General features: G+C 39.4%; 1 protein-coding gene across 5 annotated transcripts in view; it reads left to right on the forward strand.

Moving 5' to 3' along the window:
• The window catches only part of RALGPS1 (Ral GEF with PH domain and SH3 binding motif 1), a 150,964-nt gene that overhangs the window by 117,853 nt on the left and 11,550 nt on the right, over nt 1-21,561 (forward strand). For all 5 annotated transcript variants that reach the window (XR_012663463.1, XM_075111966.1, XM_075111965.1 and 2 more), the window contains 2 exons: nt 6,022-6,089; nt 21,104-21,230. Coding sequence is in view for 4 of the 5 variants with exons in the window: in XM_075111966.1 (XP_074968067.1) it covers nt 6,022-6,089; nt 21,104-21,230 (195 nt within the window). In the remaining variant the exon portion in view is untranslated. The remainder of the gene's footprint in view (nt 1-6,021; nt 6,090-21,103; nt 21,231-21,561) is intronic.

The raw sequence follows: 21,561 nt of genomic DNA on the forward strand, positions 1-21,561 counted from the left end.
AAGTTGCACTTAAATATGAGAAACAGCTCCTTTGTGTGCGGGTGCCAGAGCAGGGGCACAGGCTGCCCAGAGAGGCTGTGGGGTCCCTTCCCTGGAGACATTCATACCCCCGCCTGGATGCGGTCCTGTGCCCCCTGCTCTGGGTGTGCCTGCTCAAGCAGGGGGGTTGGACAGGATGATCTCCAGAGGTCCTTTCCAGCCCCCACTATTCTGTGATTCTGTGAAGAGATGTATGCTTGTCCTTTGGCAAGGAGAACAGGACTGTATCAGTACCAGGCTGTCAGGGAGAGAAGCTTAGATAGTTGCCCCAAAATGTTTTGGCAGGATCCCAACAAACATCCCGCCAAATGAGAGCCTCAATTACACTGAAAAAGAACATTTGGCAGCCACTTTATGTAAACAAAGCTTTTCTCTACAACTTTTTGTGTCAGTCCAATTGCTTGCTTTATGTTTGTGCTTGTCAGTAAGTAGGAACACTCCAGAAAACCCCTGACAATGATGTCATATCCTAAAAATAATAGATCTTTCTTGCTCAGCCTTTACACTGTTCTCTGCAGAAGCTGAGAAATTACAACATTTGCTAGTTACAAGACTAAGGGGGCAATAATAGGACCTAGAGCATCATTCTTTCTTCCAGTTAGAAACGGGAAGATCCCTTCCAGTTATACCCAAAATATATTGCTAATCATTGTTATCTCAGGGCATCACTGGCAGCTGTTGGGCTTCACAGGTACCATGATGCAGCTGCAGCAGGATCATCTTCCTCCTCCAGGAGTGTAAGAAGTGATCTGAAGAGAGTGTTTGTCCCCAGGTATGTGTTTTTTCCCTGAGCTAGACAGCACTATCCAGACAGTGTGGCATCATGCTACATCCTTTCCTAACCTGCCATGCCTTGTAGTGGCTCCAGAACAACTTTTTTTAATGAACTTTTGGAATTGTTAGGTCAGGCCTGGTATTCTCCACAGTTGTTCTTGGTCTACATTGGCCTTGGTATTTGCCACAGTTGTTCTTCGAGTAAAGCCAGTTTGAAGACTCTGATTTGTATTACAGTGTTATCTGGACAGCACAATGAGGATTGGAATCCCATTCCACAAGCTGCCGTCTATACATACAATTCAGTTCTTCAGAGCATATTGGGCAAGACACTGATACTCCAATATATTAGTAAGATGATTTACAGAAAAATTTCAAATTTAGATTCAGGTAGGCAGGATGCTATGGGAAGGCCAGCTACACCATATTGTTTTAGTGTTATGGTAACAGGAATTGTATGGCAGGTGCTTAAAATATTAGTACTTCAACAGTGAACCTTGGCCACAGTCCATCTTAGATAGGCCTCCCAGGCCGCTATATTCCCCTGGACGTTTTCCACCAAGAATTGTTGTCAAAGACAGGGGTAGGGGAAAACCTTCACTATTTGTCTGAGATTTCTAGTGATCCAGTGGCTGTACTGATCAATAGCTATAGGCGTGACTTGGCTGCCTCTTCCACAGGACACTCTTGGGGACAGTGAAGTTTCCAGAAACTGTTGGACCTACTGTTTAAGAACTACACAGGCAGCCCAAAATGTTCCAGCTATGTCAGACCTGTTCAGCTTTGTACACAAACACTGGTCAGAAATGTCCTGAGTGACAGCTTAGAGGACTGCACTGCTTTATTGCAACTTAGATCATCCTTGTCTCAAGAAAGATGAATAAGTTTTGTTGAACATGCAGATGGAGCAGCTAGATTTCTTGTTCATGTAAGGCTATTCTCTGTCTTCATTCACGTGCTTAGTATTAGAAGAATTGGGTCAAAGTAGATTTACTGTACTAACAGTAGTTTTATCCTGTACTGGAGAGCATACTCCCATGAAACAGAATTATGTTCAAGACTGGCTACCTATTTTATTTTGTGCATTATTTTACATTCCTCTTTTCCTGCTTATCGGGAAGGTTACTCTTAAATGAGCTATATGGCAGAACTCAGTAGCAGAGTGTAATTTAAGACTAGGTTGGGATGGTGGTCCAGCTTACTTTACAGACTGTACCAGCCCTAACATGTTCCAGAAAATATTTTGAGTATCAGGCTTTAAAACAAAAAGAAATTGTTTACATCATGTTTTTACTATCCAAGAACAAAGCCTTCACATACTCTCCCTATGCCTTGTTCTTTAAAAGCTTTGTCTTAATTCCCAAAAGTAAATTGGTGGTTTGTTAATTCAGTAAATCTCTGTGCTGATTTTTTCTGTAGATTTTATTTCTAGTTTTTGTTTCACCTTATATTGTTAATACTAACTCAGTTTTGGAATTTCAGTTTCTAATGGGCAGTATCTGAGGTTGATATCCAGGATTTTTCCTGGCATGTCTCTTAGCTGGACTCTTGCTGTATAATTTTGGAGTGTTGAAATTTCTTATGTCAGCACTAAGACTAGGCGTCCTCACCATGATAAAGCAAAGATTTTGTTTTTGAAAAGAATTCCTAAAAAAAAACCTTCTAACAGTGCTGTGGTGTTAGATTAATATAGTGACTTACAAGATGAATTTCTGATCATATACAGGTGCAAACACAAAAAAGAGCGTGTCTTTATGAGTGGTTTATTAGGCATGCTGGAGCAAAGGTAGTTTTTTACTAGTAGTAGTACTAGTGCATACCATTGGGCGCAATGAGCTGTGAGAATATGATTTCGTGTGTGATGGATGTGAATGATGAATGTTGGTTGTAAGCACATCAAATGTCAAAGTCTGGACAGACCTATTGATAGTATCACACTAAGCCTTTGAGGGGCCAAAGATTCCAACTCAGTGCTATTTGGAAGACATTGCTCATGCTGCTGGCATAACAATATGCACACGTAGCAAGGTGAGAGCAGGTGAGCATGCATGTGTATGCATGTAACCTGTGCTTCGCCGTGGAAAATACACTGTCAGAGGATTTGCAAAAATTAATTTGGGTGGTGACAAACAAGCCGAGACTGGCTGAAATTGTACTGGCTGTCAGTATCTCTTCTTTGAAATAAAAATATTTTTGATTGTTTCCAGCCTTCAGGGGAAGAGAGGGAAGAGGAGAGAAGGTGGTCCAGGAATGACATCTCATTGTCAGAATACTGTCCCTTTTCTCACAGTTTTTTTTAAATATTTTGTTAAACATGTCAGCATGAGTATTTTATTGTTTACTAAAAGTCAAATTTAGGCTTATATTTATTTGTTGTTCTTTTAATACATCTTGTATTTTCCTAAGTTGAATAGCTAAATAGCTTTTTTGTTATTTTGAAAACATTACAGAATTCTGGCATTATTGAAGTCAAAGAGCAAACTGTCAGAGACTTAGCAAGGGCTAAGATTTCAGAGTGTACTTTAACATAACTAAACAGATAAACAACATTATCTAACTTCACATTTTCTAGAGACGTGACCAGTGGAGAGTGGTGTTCTGTAGCACTGAAGACACTTGTTGCTCTGTCAGTGACCTTTTAAGTGCAGCACATACCACAGGTGCTTTATCAATTGTATAATGATACCATGCCTCTTTCTAAAACCTTGTTAAAAGCATAAAGGTGTTAGGTCTCACTTTCTGCTGTATGTTCCCCTTTTCTTCTTTACAAGAATATTTTTTAATAGAAAGAGAGAAATAGTACAGTACAAGTAGCTGCATGAAGTTGATACTGCTTTTGTCAGATGTTCTGGTCACTAAAGAAGGTATAAGAATGCTCTTGCCTGAAGTCTGAAAGCAGGTCATGGCACTTCCCCATTCGTACCTACTCACAGGCAGTATTTCACCTGTGCTGTGTCTTGGAGCTTGAAACATAGTAAGCTAATTAAGTCAATTTGAAAAATAAGTAAATTTGGACAAGTGATTTGTGGCCTCCTCATGTGTGAGGTAGTTCTGCCACAATTGCTCAGAAAAATACCTAATTCTGTAAATAGTTACCTGAAATATAACTTGCTTAATGAGCACGATTCAGTTCAGCATTCTTAAGAATAAGAGTCTAGTCTGTAATCCTTGCATATAGATTTAAATTCCTTTTAGTCTAACAAAGCAAGAAATCTTCAGGAGTAATGCATTACAAATCACATCATTGTAAAAGGGAAATCTGTTTGCTTACAGGGAATGAATTGCAGTCATACATTTTTGCAATGGGCTTATTACACAAATGTTTCCATAGTAACCAAATAAATTGTGGCTGTTGCCACAGGGGATTAATAAAATTGATTAATTTATCTGATAACAGTATAAGGAAAGAGCATCAGGTATTAGTTCCTCAAAGGTGGCAGAAACTAAAACACGCAGTTACCACATGTGGGGTAGGATAGGTAACAGCTCCCTTGTGCAGACAGAAAGAAAAGAAAGAAATCAGCAGTTGTGGAACAGTGACAGGTTAGCACGAGAAGGGTGGTCTGCTTCTCTTTGGAGAGCAACTGTCACATGAAACAAGTTGAAATGAGTGTTCTCTTTTACATAAGGACTTCGGTTTGTCAAACATGAGCTAACTCAATATAATGAGTTCAATACCCAAATTTCTCAGTATCTGTAAATAGCACAGTTCTGCAGGAGATTCCTAAAAACAAATTTTTTAAAAAAAAAAAGATTGCTAGGCAAAAATCAAGCTCACAGCATGGGAACAACAAATGTCTAATGTAGTGAGGAACAGATCAGTCTTAAAAATTAACAAAGAAGTAATGACTGTGCAAGGGATGCAACTGGAACGTTTCTACAGGCATGGAAGATAAATTCACACAATAGGGCCCTATTTACAGGGAAAGACTTCATTAAGGTTTTTGCCATTTTTCCATACTGAAAGCAATTCCCATATGATTAACATTTGAATTGTGCACTGAGTTACGTTATTGTAACTTTCTCGTCGTTGGCTTCTCAGAGGCATGTTGCCACTTCCTGGTCATGGATATCACGAATATTTAAAAGAATCTAGTACTGTCAGAAGAATGGAAATTCTAAAACATGAAAAGGGACCATAGGTTTGTCAACTAACTTCACACTGAAACGTAGGCGACAACGTTTGAATACCATGGAGAACGGACTGGAAGATATTCCCCATAGGAGCCAATGTGCATGAAAGACAAGGTAGTAAGGAACATGATAGTTAAGGTATATGTGATATTTTGAAAGGCTGTCATAGGTTCCTTCCTCTCCCTTCCCCCCCATCTCTTTGCATGTTTTTATATAAATTTAAAGAGACTTTCATTGGTGTTTGGGTACAGTGGAGTACTGCAGTCTGTAGCTTGAAACCTTCGCAACTTTTTTGCATGTTTAATGCTGTGCAACAAGAGCAGTAATTCCCTTTGGTTTTGTGCATGTTCCGTGAAAATTTACTTAACATTGTAGTCCTCCATACTTTTTCATCAAACTGGTACAGAACAAAGGACCCCTGAATGTCAAGTTAAGAGTGCATAAACTTGAGAGGTGGCAGAAGTCCTTTGCGCTGGAAGATCAAGATATGTGTTGGAGTGCAGAGATGAGGCAGCAGTGAGTGCATCATAAAACACATGAAGTGAGGCAGAGAAGCATATAATATAACTTTCTTTTAATTATCTTTTTTTACTATTAGGTGGTAGTCACTTATGCTTCTTTTCTGTAAGTCATAGTAACTAATATTTCTAAATAGCTATTTCTGAGTGCACATTTCCACATGGTAACAGAATAAATGCATTTTTCATGCACAGAGGGAATAAAGTGTTTGCTGTTAGGTTTGTATCTAAATTTACTAACTTTTGGAGGTGGTTTTTTTTCAGGTGAAAGACTATTTGAACTTATGTTTTTACACTGATAGGTAGTATACAATACCAATTTCCATTTCTGTTTTCATAGACATCCCCCCCAGTTTCTCTCTTGGATCTAACAGGTAGTGATTTAATTTTAAAAATGTATTGTTTTGCTCCATAACAAATAAATAAGTACTTCCAGCTTTACTTCCAACAAAGTAAAATTCCTGCTTACCACTGCCAAAATAATTACTTTCTTCCATTTCTTCAACTTTTATTGAGAAAATTTTTTGTTAATTTCTCTAAAAACTTGTTTTTCCAGATTATCATTAAGAATTGAGCCAGGTAACAGCTCTCCTCGACTGGTTTCCTCCAAAGAAGATCTTGCAGGTATAAAACTTCATTTGAAAATTTGAGAAAGGAAATAGTTTTAACTACAGGAATCCTCCACTGAAGTATATGGGAAATCCCATTCTATATCAGAGGAATTAATCAGTTTAAATATGGGCTTTTGTTGCAGTTACAGAATTATCTTGTAAGGGCTGTCAGAGACAGAGACTGTGACCCCTTTCCATGCATACGCCCAGTTTCAGAACATCCTTGGTCCAGAACACCACTCCTCTGGTGGTTGTGAAAGATCTGGGGTTTATTGCACATTTCTACATAGCCAGCTTGTACTTGGGTCAGCACCATCCTTTGTGTTAAATAGTTTTCTTCCTTTATGATATTCACCCCTGGACGTTCTTACAGTAACAAATTATATTCCACATATCAAGATTGATTTCACACATACCAGCATTCATATGACTAGGCAAAACAAATCCATTGATCTTAAATGAATTAAAATAATTTTATTTCAGAAGTAAAACTTCATTGGCAGCGATTGTGGAGGAGGGGTGTGCTGTTATTTGCCATTCTGGAAAACAGGTTTACCTGGGTGGCAGAGAGGACTGTTTTTAAGATGATTTATTAGTAGGTTTCACATTTTTAATAGGTAGCATTAAACCTACTGGAGTTCCTCTGTTGAGATTAAAAACCCTGCTACAGCACAGTGTGTCTAAAATTAATCCCTGGAATTGACCAGTGCAAATTGCCAACGTTGTCAGTATCAATACCAAGTCTTCCATTAACCGTGTTACCATATCAGAGTCCTCTGAGGGATCATGATTTCCAGTAGTATTGCTGTGAGCTGCTTTGTCCAGAAGCCAGACCTGGTAATTCAGAGGTATTATCAGCACCATGAGTCATCAGTAAAGATTGCTGACTTGTACATTAACAATTGCAGTTTGAGGGATAACACAGGGTGTTTGTTAGCATAGGAACAGAAATTAGACTGATTTTTTACAAATGCCTGCATTTTCATTATTATTTAGTAAGTGAAGAAGGACAAGCGCTCTTTTAGTACAAACAAATCAATGCAGTGAATAACATAGGAAATCCTCCTTCCAGGTTTCTGTGTGAACTAACACATAAAATTGGGACAAATTCATTGTGTAAAGTGTGAGTACAAAAGATTTGTAATAGCTTTTAGCAACATGTTAAAAACCATCCATAAGTCTACCAAAACAAATCTACTACTGTACCAACACAGTTTATTTCTATGAATAAACTGTTCATAGAAGCTGCACAAACATCAGACTATGTGAAAGGTACTTACTACTATAGCAGCCATTATTTCAAAAGCTGTTCTATTTAAATCTCTTAATCCTGAAAAGCCAATTTTCTGTCTCATTATGTTAAACCATGTGTGAATGTAAAAAACCCAAAGGGGTCCAGACCACATCTGACAAGCAATTTCATTTGGCATTCAGAATGTCTTCTCACCAAATGTGAGAGAGGCTAAGGGAATGAAAGAGAAAGAAAAAGGAAGATGCTAAATATGAAAGGAGAAGAATAAATACAGGTGTTTTTCCTCTGCCTCCCAGCTCTTCATGTTGGCTGCAAGTGTCAAATGGCCAGTCATTTATAGGGAGCCTCTCATTTGTCTCAGGGTTGGGGGGGTGGTGGCTGATACGCCGGCAGGCTGTGCTGCCATCCAGCGAGAACCTGGGCAGGCTGGAGAGCTGGGCCCAGGGGAACCTCATGGGATTCAACAAGAGCCAGAGCAAGGTCCTGCCCCTGGGGAGGAACAACCCCCCGCACCAGCACAGGCTGGGGGTGACCTGCTGGAGAGCGGCTCTGCTGGGAAGGCCCTGGGAGTGCTGGGGGGCAGCGAGGTGATCCTGAGCCAGCACCGGGCCCTTGGGGCCAAGAAGGCCAACGGTGTCCTGGGGTGCATGGAAAGGAGCGTGGCCAGCAGGGCGAGGGAGGTTCTCCTCCCCCTCTGCTCTTCCCCAGTGAGGCCACACCTGCAGTGCTGCGGCCAGTTTTGGGCCCCCCAGCTCAAGAAAGACAGGGAACTAAGTCAAGAGAGTCCAGTGGAGAGCAACAAAGATGATCAGAGGACTGACCTCTGATGAGGAAAGGCTGAGACACCCGGGCTTGTTCAGCCTGGAGAACAGAAGACTGAGGGGGGGATCTCATCAATATTTATAAATATCTGAAGGGTGGGTGTCAGGAGTACGGGACTGGACTCTTTTCAGTGGTGCCCAACAGCAGGCCAACGGGCACGAGTTGAAAAACATGAGAAACAACTCCTTTGCTGTGCGGGTGCCAGAGCAGGGGCACAGGCTGCCCAGAGAGGCTGTGGAGTCCCTTCCCTGGAGACATTCACACCCCACCTGGATGCGGTCCTGTGCCCCCTGCTCTGGGTGTGCCTGCTCAAGCAGGGGGTGGGACGGGATGAGCTCCAGAGGGCCCTTCCAGCCCCCACCATTCTGGGCTTCTGTGGGATCATGAATGATATTCCCGGAGTCAGATAAACATTTGACCTGGTCTTCAGTCCATACAGTTCTAAGGAAAAAGAAATAAAATCTATAGTAATAATAACTTGGAAGAAAACATTTCTTCAGTAAGGTGCTCTCCCCCTCCCTCGTCAATGCTCAGTATTATTAATTGTTGTATAAAATACAAGGAAGTAGTTCACAGCAGGATTTTTTTGTTGTTGTTGTTACTAGGTAAGTGCAAAAGGACTTCTTAAAGCTTTCTTTGTAGAGACATATGTATTGGCTCTGGCTGGGATGGAGTTAACTGTTCCCAGAGCAGCCCTCATAGTGCTGTGCTTTGTGTTGGTGGCTGGAAAGGTGTTGATAGCGCACCCGTGTTTTGGCTACTGCTGAGCAGTGCTCCCACAGCATCAGGGCTGTCTCTCCAGCGTTCCCCCCTCACCAGGAGGCTGGGGCTGGGCAAGATCCTGGGAGGGGGCACGGCCAGGGCAGCTGACCCCAGCCATCCAAAGGGATATTCCACACCATATGACATCTGCTCAGCAGTGAAAGCCAAGAGAAAGGAGGGGGAGGGACATTCATTAAGGTGTTTGTGTTCCAAAGTAATCGCTGCAAGTGCTTAGGCCCTTCTTCCCATGCAGTGGCTGGGCATCGCCTGCTGATGGGGAAGTAGAGGATAAATTTTTTGTTTTCCTTTGCTTCCACATGCAGCCTTTGCTTTTCTTTATTATCTTGACCCATGAGGGTTTTTTTATTAATCTTATTTTCTCCCCACTATCCTCCAGAGAAGGGGGAGTGATAGAGCAGCTTGGTGAACACCTGGCAGCCAGCCAGGATCAACCCACCACATCAGGTGATATCTGATTTTGCTTTTGTGAGGATTCGCTTTTTCATGGCTGAAACTTAAAACTAAGTCATTCCCTTTCATATGATAGTATCTTACATATGTAAAGCAGACATAGGATTGAACTTTTTGTTTTCTGGCTTTCACTTTTTATTGCTCACGTTTAAATGCTTTACACTAGGCTTTTGATATTAACATTTCATTAGGATAGTTGTGGAAGTTCTAACGTCAGTCATAACAGCATAGTATGTGATCCTCACCAATACTCTGTAATTCTTAATCAAGGACTTAGACTTTATTAGAACTGTAACAGAAGGCGATTAAAAATACAGTTCCAAAGTTTGAAGCAAGAGCTTTGTACTCTCCTGAGCCAGGCAAGTAATACGGCTTCATACTGCAGTGAGCTCAGCTGGAGTCCACAAATACTGATCGGGACAATGTTCAGTAGTACCTACTCAACTGAATATGTGATCGTATGGTATCTGGCAGTATTAGGAGAGGGTGAACTTCCCCCTCTGAATCTGCAGTGCCTCTATATGCTCTGTAAGGTTGCTTTTTTTAAGAGTGAGGATTAATATGACTCGAAACCAAGTCTAGAGTCATTCCTATTGCTCCATACTTCTGTTAGTGTTTCCTTCAAAAGCCTGACATGCTTGTGGGCTGCTGTATTTTTTGCTCAGCTAGAGAGTTATCACTTACTGCCAGTTAGACAGTGAATGCCACCAGCATTTTGTAATATGCACGTGAATTTTTCAGCAACCTGCACTTATGTGGCTACAAAAACGCTACTAAAGGGAATCCAGTGCACTTTATTGAAAAAAAAAAAATTAATTCCTAGAGAAGGTTAGTTAAGTAAGTTAGCATGAATTCAAATTGAAACTTAACTAAGCATGAAGGCAATAATTGTTTATTTCACAACACTAATAAACAGAAACATAGCCATACATTCATCTTGAATAATTCCGAGCTAAAATACTGAAATATCAGTAATGAGATATTTGACCATGCAGAATTAAAAATAGCACTTTTGAAGGTATTTGAGTCAACTTGATTTGGATTCAGATTGTAGTTTGAGATTATTTCCACTTCAGCCATTGTGTGCCAGGAGTAAATCCTTTGCCATCAGAAAGCTGTAATGGTAAGAGATAATCTCAAAATAGTTTAGGCAGTAGTTTAATGTTCCAGTCAATAGTTTAAGGCATAGGAGTCTAAACATAGTGATTTAAAGGTAAAATAAAGGTTCTTGGCCCATAAGGGCAGTCATCCTTTTCAGTTCTGCGAGTCAAAAGGTTAATACGTTACTAATAGCAGTAAGTCTAGTTGAGTTCTGTGTGTGACCTACTGCCGCCTTATAGGTTGCTGTGTGTTCCCAAATATGGACAAAATGCTCAATATTGTGGTAATAATACTAAAGTCTGTAAAGGACTTTAGTGCAGGGAATAGTGTCATCTTCATGTCCTAAAGCATAATTACTTGTGCTGATGATGGAAATGGATTTTCCTTCCCAGTATTATGACTTTATGTTCTACCCAACTTCAGTTTTCTCTTTTAAAAGAAGATTAGCAGTTTATTCTAGCCAGGGACATTGTGTATTTCTTTTTTTCCCCTTAAAATATCTTTATGAGTGTGAGGCTCAATAAAAACAGTTAAATCCTTCAATATTTCTGTTTGCAAAGTACAGGAGAAAACCATGTGTCCATTTTCCAGTTCGGCTGCCAACTGGTTTTCCAGTAAATTTGAACAGGAGGCACACATCTGATTAAAGTGAATGTCTCACAACAAGCTATGTTTTGTATATTAGTGGCTAAGATGGTCTCATTTAATTACCAAATGCATATATAATAGTGAATAGTGCTTTTACAGGAAGATTTCATGCTTTCCATAACACTGCAGAGATTCTTGTCTCTTGCAAGTAGCATTTAAAAAGGAGCTTTAAACAGTTTAATTGTATGCTTTCAGGAACTGTGTGATTCACACAACTTCCTTGGCAGCAACTAAAGTCTGTTCATTCTGCCTTACTATGGTTTGAGAGACAGAGACGCAGAGAGACAGAATGTAGCTGGAGAGCTTATAGTATGCTAACTGTTCACAGTTTCCAGTTGAATTAGCTGTAAAAGACATCTGTGTTCCTGCAGTGTTGGCTAGGAGGTGCCCAGCATTTATGGTACAGCTATTAGATTGTTTTGGAAGGTATAACTCAATACATTTTCCCAGAACAAAAGAAAAGATTTAATGTAATATGTGGTAAATAAGTTAGCCTTCTAAGCAGCTGAAGTTCCTTAGAATTTGCACACCAAGTATAGCTCAGTATAGAAAATTTTATGCATGTTCTTTAACATCTTAATGCTATTTTGAGAAGTTCGGGGTGCAGTGCTAATCAGATACAGAAGACGGTTACTTGTTTTCCAAAATATACTATGTTTATCCTGTTTTGGAAAACAATACAAAAAGATAAAATAATTATAAAATAATTACTATATCCAGAAAATTATATCTAAATCTAAGCGACTCAAAGACTAGTCTTCATGATTCTGTGATTTTTAACAAAGTCCTTCATTAAAGTTAGCATTTAGATGTCCTTTTTAGCAACAGCCACGCCTCAGCTGTGGGCAGCCCTTATTTTGGGGTTTTCGGTATGCAATAGTCAGGGATGGACCCTCACACCCTCCTTTTATTTCTTTTATTTCTTCCAAGTAGGTCTTGGTATAATTCTGAGAAGAGAATAAGTAGACCAGGGGTTTTATGTTACCACCCTACCAGGAATCGGGAATAATTGATCTGGAACAGGTGTATTCTCTTTTTTGTTATTGGGGTAAAATTCAGCCCATTGTGCTGAGTCGATTCAGCTTTGAGTGGTGCCAAAGAACTCTTAACATTTATTTTAATTCATTTAGAAGCAGTAGATTTATCAGATGTAAAGTATGTGATATGTAGGAGTTAAAAATGTAGAAACAGCGGAAAGACTGGGGTGTTTGCACATTTGTAACACTCTGAAAGCAGGTATACTACACTAGTGACGTCTGTACAGCAGTCCCAGCATTTTAGAGTAAAAACCCCACACCGTCATTTTCCGTGTAAACACTGAGTTTGACATTTAGTTTTGCCATTTGTTTTACTGGTTGCTTTGGCAACTAATAAATAGTTTGTGCTAAGTGCTTTAGCAGCCAGTCGTTCTGTGGAAATGAGGATTGTCTAATCCTCCTGCAAGTGCTTGGTTATTGCTTCATGTGCATAGTGTCTGCTTTTCTTACACTGTACTTAAGGTAGAAATGGAAGAACTAAGTTTCCTTCACAAAAGTTTGCAGACCATCCAGAAAACTTTGCTCTTTAGTTTCAAATTTATACCCATTTCCAGTCTCTTTTTCTGGGATACTTTCCATACAAATTTTTACAACTCATTTGAGTATTTTTGAAAGAAATTAATACCAGACAAATGTGTGTGATTTACGTGTTGTTATCAACTATTAAATCCAGCCAGAATTACTGTACTGTGGTGTTTTTTTTAACACACCAAAGCTTCACAAAAATTGTAGAATATTCTGTCAAAGCAAATATAAAGTTATCAGGGAGAGAGTGATCATGCTCAGTTTTTAAGTTTATCACTTTCTGTTGCTTTCTGTGACTTCCTTACTAAAAAAGTCTCTTTAATGTTGTGTTTACTGATGCTTATTTTAACTACCAAGCTATTACTCCCTAGGGATGTTAAGAACATATAAAACAGAGGACAAGGGGCTTTTCTGCTCTGGGTTTTGGTTTTTTTTGTCTCTTCCTTCAGAGCAGTCACCTGAAATAATTTCTGTAAAAAGTGGGGTTTTTTGATGGATTGGTTAGTGTATCTTGTTGAACCCAAACTTCAGTTTCCCTGGAGCTCTGCTCTCACAATGGGTATGTCTTCGCTGCCAATCCGAGCTCATGCACGACCCTGCAGATCCCACTACAAGAAATTAAGCGTTTTTTGCTGAAGTGTAAGTCAGGGTATTTGACGTTCCACTGGTGCCGTATAAGTAGTAAAAATGCTGACAATTCGTGATTCCATAGGAGTAACACCTGACATTGGAAGTATCACCTCTGTTCAGGAAGCATTTGAAGGAAATACACTCAAGTGTGCTTACTGTGCAGTCAGAAGTGCATTAGAAATACGGTTAGTTGTACTTGCTCTTGATAGAGTGGCACATCCAAAAGTGCCCCAGGTTTCTGGCGCATTTGTCTGGTTTGCTGATGTCCTTGCTAACTATATTGAACTTGTGATCGTGCCTGTACTGTAATTTCATCTTTCACTACATTATTAACATATTTCTACAGTCCTAGTCTCGGAGATACTAGATTGAGTACTACTGGGCACACTCCTCTGCGTCCATTTTGTACGTTTTGACACGTCATATATTAACATCAACAAATTCCCTTCTGTGTCCAGATGACTTAATTTGTCCCTTTCTGGCAATTATAGCAAAATAAGTAAGCCAGAATTGAACGGTCATGGAAGAACGAACTATTTCCTCGCGTGCACACACAAGTTTTTGATAACAGCAACAGAGACAGGGTGAACAGAGCTGCGCCTAAGCTGTATTTGCCCATTAAGGGACATGAGTATCCTGAAATAGCAACCCAGTATGATTCACTGTTACGCTTAAATTCATGGGAAGGAAAAGTATAAGTTAATATGCTTGTGTGATTGAAAGTTCTCTTTTTCATAATCTTTGTTGCTGATAGACATTGCAAAAGATTGACATACATACATGGCAGTGTTCATTCCCTCACTGCGAACTATGCTTTTGGAATTAACCTTTAAATTAGTGGATTTTGTTAGTACAAATGTGAACATAAAGCAAAGGCTACATCAAAGGACAACCACACTATCTACTCCAAGCATTCTTCGCACTGGTAGGTGGTAGCATTTGTAAAAAAAAAACAAAAAAAACCACCATGACCTGGGCCAAACCATTCTTGTTACAGAATTGAGGAGATACATATGAGACAGGGCTTTGAAGAAACATCTTCTAATACATTGCCTAATATGTGTGTTTTGGAGTCCTGTAAACATAAAATAGGTTCTGAAAAATAGAACCTGGAAGTAAAGTGAAGCAAAAGAATACCACGTACTTCAGGCCTCTTTCTCTCAATCGTTTTTTTTTTTGTTTGCTTGTTTAAGAAAATTGGGAAGGGAGGTTACTTGCACAAAGCAAATCAGCTGAGTTTGAGGGAGGAAGGAAATGTCCATGTCATGACTTTTTTGGATTACTGAATGAAGAAGTTTGTTGTTAGACTTCTTAAAGCTGTTTTCTGATTATTTAGGAAAGCAAACCTGCACATTTCACCTGAAAATCCACTAAAGGCTGTAATAAAGCAAGAATCATTGAGAAGTAGAAGGGAATCGAGAAAGAAGAACAAGCTGTAGCTGGATAAGTGGAGTATAGAAATTAAAGAAAGTGAGAATGATTTGAAGGAAAATGTAAACAGCAGGATGTTCTTTACACATGTGAGAAGTAGAAGGCACTTGAGAAAATTGTGGTTCATCTGGACTGTCAGTGAAAGAAAAACACTTAGAGAAGGAAAAGACAGTGCAGCAAAGCAAGACAGTTTATTTGCAGCAATTTTAATCTTTCTAATGAATGTTTCCCTAGACTTAGCATATTCTTCTTAAATGCAGAAAATGAAGAGAATGAGGATTTGCAGAAGTTTAAAACTATGAAGTCTGGAAAGTAACAGTGAATTACTCTTTCTCTTCCTATGATATTTCTAGAATTAGAAATTCTTGATTGCCAAAGTAGGCAGACTAATATTCTATACCAGTTATTGTCCTTAGGGTAAAAAAAAAAAAATGCACTGCAGAATAAGGTTTCCAAATTACTTTTTATAAATGTATCCGTACCTTTTGCTGTTACACAGAGTGGAGGTGGAGATTAAAATAGGACACTAATAGCAACAGGGATCATGTGGCAGAAATACAGAATCCTGTATGTTCCCTTTACTCCCAGGGCATGGTATTAGAAATAGTTCATAGTTCTTTAGGGAAAAAAAAATACTTTCATTCAAAAACTGAAATCATCTTCCTGACCTGTGCAGCAACAGGCCTTTGCATACTGTTTCCAAAGAGGGCAGGCAGGCTTCAGTTTGTCTGACCAAAATGTCCCTTTTTTTGTTTGCTTGTTTTGGGGGGGTGGAGGGGCCTGGGGGAGCACGGAGAGGTGTAGCCAAAGACTCTGATTCTTGTTCTTAGTTGCCTTCTGCCTGAGAAGGAGCCATAACAGACGTGTCTTTTGCATGTTGTGTGCATTAGTAGGCTTTAGTTGAGTTGCAAAACAATACTCTGAAAATTAAAACTATGCTTTTACAATAGCTGTCATTCTAGATTTAATTTTTTTTGCATCATTCTTTATTCTGTGCACAAAATTCTTCTTAGGTTCTTTATTGCATCTTTTGTAAGTAGGTCTTTCTTTTTGAAAGTTTGAATTATCACCAACTGACTTTGGTTACAATGGCAACAGAACAGTAAAAATTTACAGCAAAGGTTTAACTAGAGAGTCTGTGGCTTGGAATGTCTTTATTAAGTTTTAGAAACAGAGCTGGTAACTATCAGTTTTACTTCTTAGCTGCTCACCGAAAAATAGCAAATAGTTGAGACTGTTTTACCTTCCTGAAAAATCACACTGTTTTTCAGCATATAATATGCAACTCATTTTCAGTTTTATGTTTGGATGACTAGTATTGGTTTATTGATAGATTTTTTAGTGGAGAAAAATTGTGAACTGTAGCTCCTTCACCCTGTTGCTTTTTTTAAACGCTCTGGAGACTGTAAATGTTCACATGTTCTACTGAAGGATTGCAAAAGTAACATTCATTTATAACATTTGAAGGATTATTCATGGAAAAATTATGCAAAGGAAAAAACAGTGAGGTCCTTTGGGATATGTGTAAACTTTTCCGAATGTTCTTGCCACAGATCTCTGAACAGCACTCAGCTCACTCTGATGGAGTTGTCTCACGTTCCCTAACGCAAACAAATTTTTAATAATGTTTTAATATTTTTATACATTATTTTTGTGCATGTCAGCATAGTCTTGAAAATGATGCTGAGAAATAATGAAAACCAAACTAACCCTTGTTCATGCCAGCTGACTGGAAAATCCTGCTAAGAGTGCTTTGTCTCCATGAAAGGCAAAATAACAGAATAGCAATCATGGTAACAGTATGCACTAGGAGTGGAGCCAGGAGAGTAAAGACAAGAGTTAGCAGTAGCAGATGACTTCACTTATTGGAAAAAAAAGGGGCAAAATAACTCAATCTCAAATGAATTTAAGTATTGGAATTTTGTTATCAGCAATATCAGGCATAGCTTCCCCAACTAATTGCTCAGCAGTCTGCTATGTCCATAAACATCCCCTGGTCTGTGCAGTTTTCATCAGTATCGTACCACTTACCCACTTTGCCATCCTTGGTGGCACAGGCTCTCTCGTTTCTTACCCCTTTACAGAAATGAGGTCATCTCCCCTGTGCCCCTTAACTCACGCTGACGCTCTCTGCACCCCAGACTTCTTGCTGAACTGAGCGTACCCTGCAGCACAGGTCCTGTCTAACGAGAACTCTGAACTCCAGCTTGCCTTTATAGACATGTGAGAGCAGAGCCCATGCAAAGACTTTGTGAAGGTTTTTAAGCTCAGATTCTTTTCACCTTAGCACAGGGTTACAGAGTCAAACTGTACATATTTCCTCTCTTGCCTCAGAGGTGAGGAAGATGCAGAACTACATAGCAAATGGCCACTCCAGAAAGAGGAATACCAGCACAGCTGGTATTTCTGTCTTGCATCTTATCCCACAAAGCATTCTGTTTTCTGTCTTCAGGATCTTCACTAAAGACACCTAACTAGGAATTAGAATAAGTCCATTACCTTCTTTCACGGGACAGATGAAAGCAATTGTGATTGCCATGTATAATAGCAAGGAAGCCAGGCTGGAACTGTTGGCTCAAGTTGTAAGGCTCCTATACCTATTTCCACAAATTCTGTCACCCTTGACACATCTCACCTTAGTGAGGTAGTATTTTAACCTGAACTGAAGTCTGATTCTGTAATCCTATTTTCAGTCTGAGATACGCGATCCTTTTAGACACATTACATCATTTGTTTCAGAGTTTTTTTGAACAAACTTTTTCTGTTCTGAAGCTGTCCAGGTAATAAAAACTCTTGCTAAAATCAAGTTATAATGATTGGTCTTTAAATATTTTTGTCTTCTATTCATATTAGTGCAAATTTCACTCCATGCTTCCTAAATGGGGGTCTAATTTCCAAAAAAAAAGAGAGTGTAGAGTGAAAACTCTCGAAGACCTATCTTTGTTGGTAGGCAACATCTCTTTTTTTTTTTGTAGGTTTTGATACAATAACATTTAAAGCTATAAATACTTTAAAATACCTGGAGTCAAATCCAACTGACTTCAATTTTGTAATGGCTTGATTGCGTCAGCACAAGACTTGTTATTTTGCTGTTCTTTTTCTAGATAACCCAAACTACTTTATCTAAGTAGTTTGGGTGCAATCTCTGTGCTTTGTTTCAATGAGCATTGTCTTAAAATCAGATTAATTGAACAGTCTTACTGCTTTCAGCTCTGTGACACTCTCTACGGTGAGAAACTTAAACCTTTAAACTCTTACATATTAGAAAATTTAACAGTTATTTTGACACATGGCATAGTGTCTGTGTGAAAAAGCACTACACCGTACCGGTAACTGTTTGGGGCTGTGCTTGAGATTGCTACTCTTTCAGAGGCGGTAGTTTCAACAGTTTGTTAAATGTAATGCTTCAGTAGCTCTCAGTGAACTATAATGTCATCCACTTAAAAAAACTTAATGTAAATCAGGATTTAGAACTGGCACCAGAGAGAAAGAGCTGAGTGGCACAACAGGAAGCAATAGAAAGCTGAACCAATCTTGCAGCCAAATGAAGGGACAAGGTGTGACAGTAGCCTCAGAGTGGCCACGTTAACACTGAAGTTTATGCTGAGTTTCAGGCTAAACTCTTGCTGATACATGCTCATAATTTTCAGGAAAATTCTCTTTCAGCTGCCACTGTCTTCATACTGGGTCTCAGCCCCAATATATTTTAAGCTTCTTAGCAGGTAGTAAACACCTCCGTAGCCCTAAGTATTTTACTGTTCACAGGTTGACAAATACCTGATGGAAAGGTACTACAAACAAAGCATGTAGAGGAAACTCCTTTTTGTGTACCTAGTTTGTCAGAAGTGCTGGAGGTTTTAAATTAAAAGAAATTTTAATAATTTCTTAACCTTCTGAAAGCATTTTGTTTGTCTCTGTGTAAATTTAAAGATTCATACGGAAAAGTTGTGGTAAAAGACTTTAGTGAAATATATGTTCTTGCTAGTAATGCAACAGGCAAGGTTCTCAGACCTTATGGTGAAATACAAATTCAAACAGTTTTTACAGTAAGCTAGTCACCACCTAATTGTGCTCAGATTCATACTTTTTATATTGTAACTTGTGCTTAGCCTCCATGGCAGAGGAGGAAGATGAACCCTATTGTCTTTAGGGAGAAAGCTTCTAATGTAATCTTATAGCCCAAATGCAACAAAATTTTAGTTGAAAATGCAGCAGAACATTGTACTTAGCCCTCTTCCGACCTCCCAGCCATATGGTTCTGGTTGAATCTGTGGGCCAAGTAATGATTAAAAGTGCATTTATTTTTTTTTCAAGTGCATGTGGCCTTTAAGCATAAGACCTTCTCTGAAGCCACATACACCAGTGACTCATACTACTGGTCATGTTTCACAAATTCTCAATTGCGTGATGATAGGAAAGACAGGCAGGCAAAAATGCTGTCCTTTAAGAAGGTGTATAGGAGTGAGGTAGAAAATAGGATTAAAAATTGTTTTCTCTTTTTGTTCTCCCACTAAATTGATGATCTGATGAATGATATTACTGAAGGCTCCTCTAATGAACTTGGTTCCCCTCTCTCTATTGCTAGAAGCAGTTTCCTCTTTCTGCTTGTCTTGAGGCTCCTTTAATTGTTAATTAAACAGCACAATGAACAGTTTGCTCAAATGTGCAGAACACTGTGGATGAGATTTTTTCCCCTTACTGCTAGGGGAAAACCTTTGCAATTCTGTGTAGTAATGACCCAGTTCATAGCGTAATTCCTGAGTCTAGGCTACAGGGAAATAAAAATACATGTAATTTTGAATTAATTACTGTATTTCATACAACTTGATATAAGTCTATATTGCAGAGTGGGTATTGGCAGTAAAGCATCTTGCATCCATTTGTTGGGGGGGTTTTTTGCCTCTTACTAGGACAAACTCATTACTGGTTCTCCTGTTTCTTCTTGTGTCTCCTCAATTCAAGGCAGAGGAAACTGATGAATAGCTTCGGTGCTTCAGAGAGATGGAGTAGCCCATATAACAGACAAAATCACAGAATATCTCAAGTTGGAAGGACCCCATAAGGATTATTAAGTCCAACTCCTAGCTCTTCACAGGACTGCCTAAATCTAAGTTATATTACTAAGAGCATTGTCCAGACATTCTTTGTATTCTGGCAGGCTTGGAGCTGTGACCACTTCCCTGGGGAGACTGTCCCAGTGACTAACCACCCCCTCAGAACCATTTCTGTTATGAGTGTATCTTCACATCCTCTTGTCAAATTGTGGCCTGGAATGTTGTGGTTTTGGTTGGGTTGGGTTTATTTTTTTTTTTCTATTTGTTTATCACTAATTTGAGGTCAGACACTTTTGTAGGGATTCTGATGATAGTTGGATGTGGTTCTTCACATCACAAAGTTTCTGTCCATGTTGATCTATTAACAGGTGCTTTTAGGTTAGAGGCCAGAAGCTGACTAAGCTAAGGTCACTGGAGCCTCCAAGAAGTGGTTCCTGTAATGTGGGGGGAAGTCTGTTTCGCTGCTACCTGAGCTGTACCAAGTCTGGGATAGATATGGGGCAGACGGCCACTTTCATGACCACTATTCCCACTTCTGCAACAAGCATAAATGCCATGACAAAATATTTAAAAGTGAAATCTCAGCTGTTCATTGCAAAGCCAAGAATAGCCTTGCATTCACTGGGGATGATGATAGGCCATGTTGTTTTTCACTGTATTGCAAAGTTAACTGCCAGCCTTTTGCAAACAGCATCAAGGAACTGGAACAAGAGCAGCTTGTCCATGTTTTCTGTGAGGCCTCATAAAATCTGTAAAATGAGAGGAAGACTAATTGCAGTGAGACATCTCTAGAGCTCATAGATGATTGAGAAGTAAGGCGTCTGTCTGGCCATTAGATACATGAAAAGCCCCTGCTTTCTCTTACATGCTTAAGCTGTGAGTCAGTATGAGCAGATTGTTTACAGTTTATTCACAACATGGAGTTGTGAACAAAATTCAAAACATGTGCGAGCATTCCTGCTCACACCCGAAGTACAAACTGACTTTATGGCTCTGCATATTACACTTTGGCACATCCAGCTGCTCTAAGGGTGCCAAGACTTTTTGTAGGAGTTCATTGTTAAAAGTATGTGCAAAGCTCTTTTAAAAATTACTTCCAGACAGTTCAAGAATATAGAGATGAATTCATAACAGAAATGGATGGTGTAACCCTAACGCACAAGAAACAGTTCTTCAGAAATGGTGCCTTTTGGATTATCTGTAACAATTCATTTCAATCTATGGCTAAACACACTAGCCCATGAAATTTCTGGGTTTTGCATCAATTCAATGTTAAATAATCTCTGTCTTTTAGGTCCATCTGATGTGTCAGCAATTATGAAATTCAGCAGGAGACCCACGTGTCCTGATGCCTCAGTAGCAGCAAGTCTACCTACGCCTCCTGTACCAAGGCACAGGAAGAGTCACAGCCTGGGAAACAAGTGGGTACTCCAGGCTGTCTCACACCCAGGCAATTTCTTGCATCCCAAAGGTTTAAGATAGCAGCAGAACACTGGTATTTGAGAACACTCTGGTATTTGTCCCTTCCATTTCTTGGATTGCAAGAGTGCTTCAGGCTTTACTGTGTATTCTCTAGGTTTTCTCTTGACACGCTGTTATTTTTCTGACTCTGTTCTCTGCTAGTGCCAGAGGTTGGCAGTACTTGAAAGCTGTGTATCCACTTTGGTCTGTGGGTTCCTGGTGTGCATAACTGATTTTTTTTTTTTCTTTTGTTTTTTTAAACATCTTGTTAATACATCTAAGGAAACTTAC

This window comes from Phalacrocorax aristotelis, chromosome 17 (genome assembly GCF_949628215.1).
Source record: "Phalacrocorax aristotelis chromosome 17, bGulAri2.1, whole genome shotgun sequence".
NCBI classification, from domain to species: domain Eukaryota; kingdom Metazoa; phylum Chordata; class Aves; order Suliformes; family Phalacrocoracidae; genus Phalacrocorax; species Phalacrocorax aristotelis.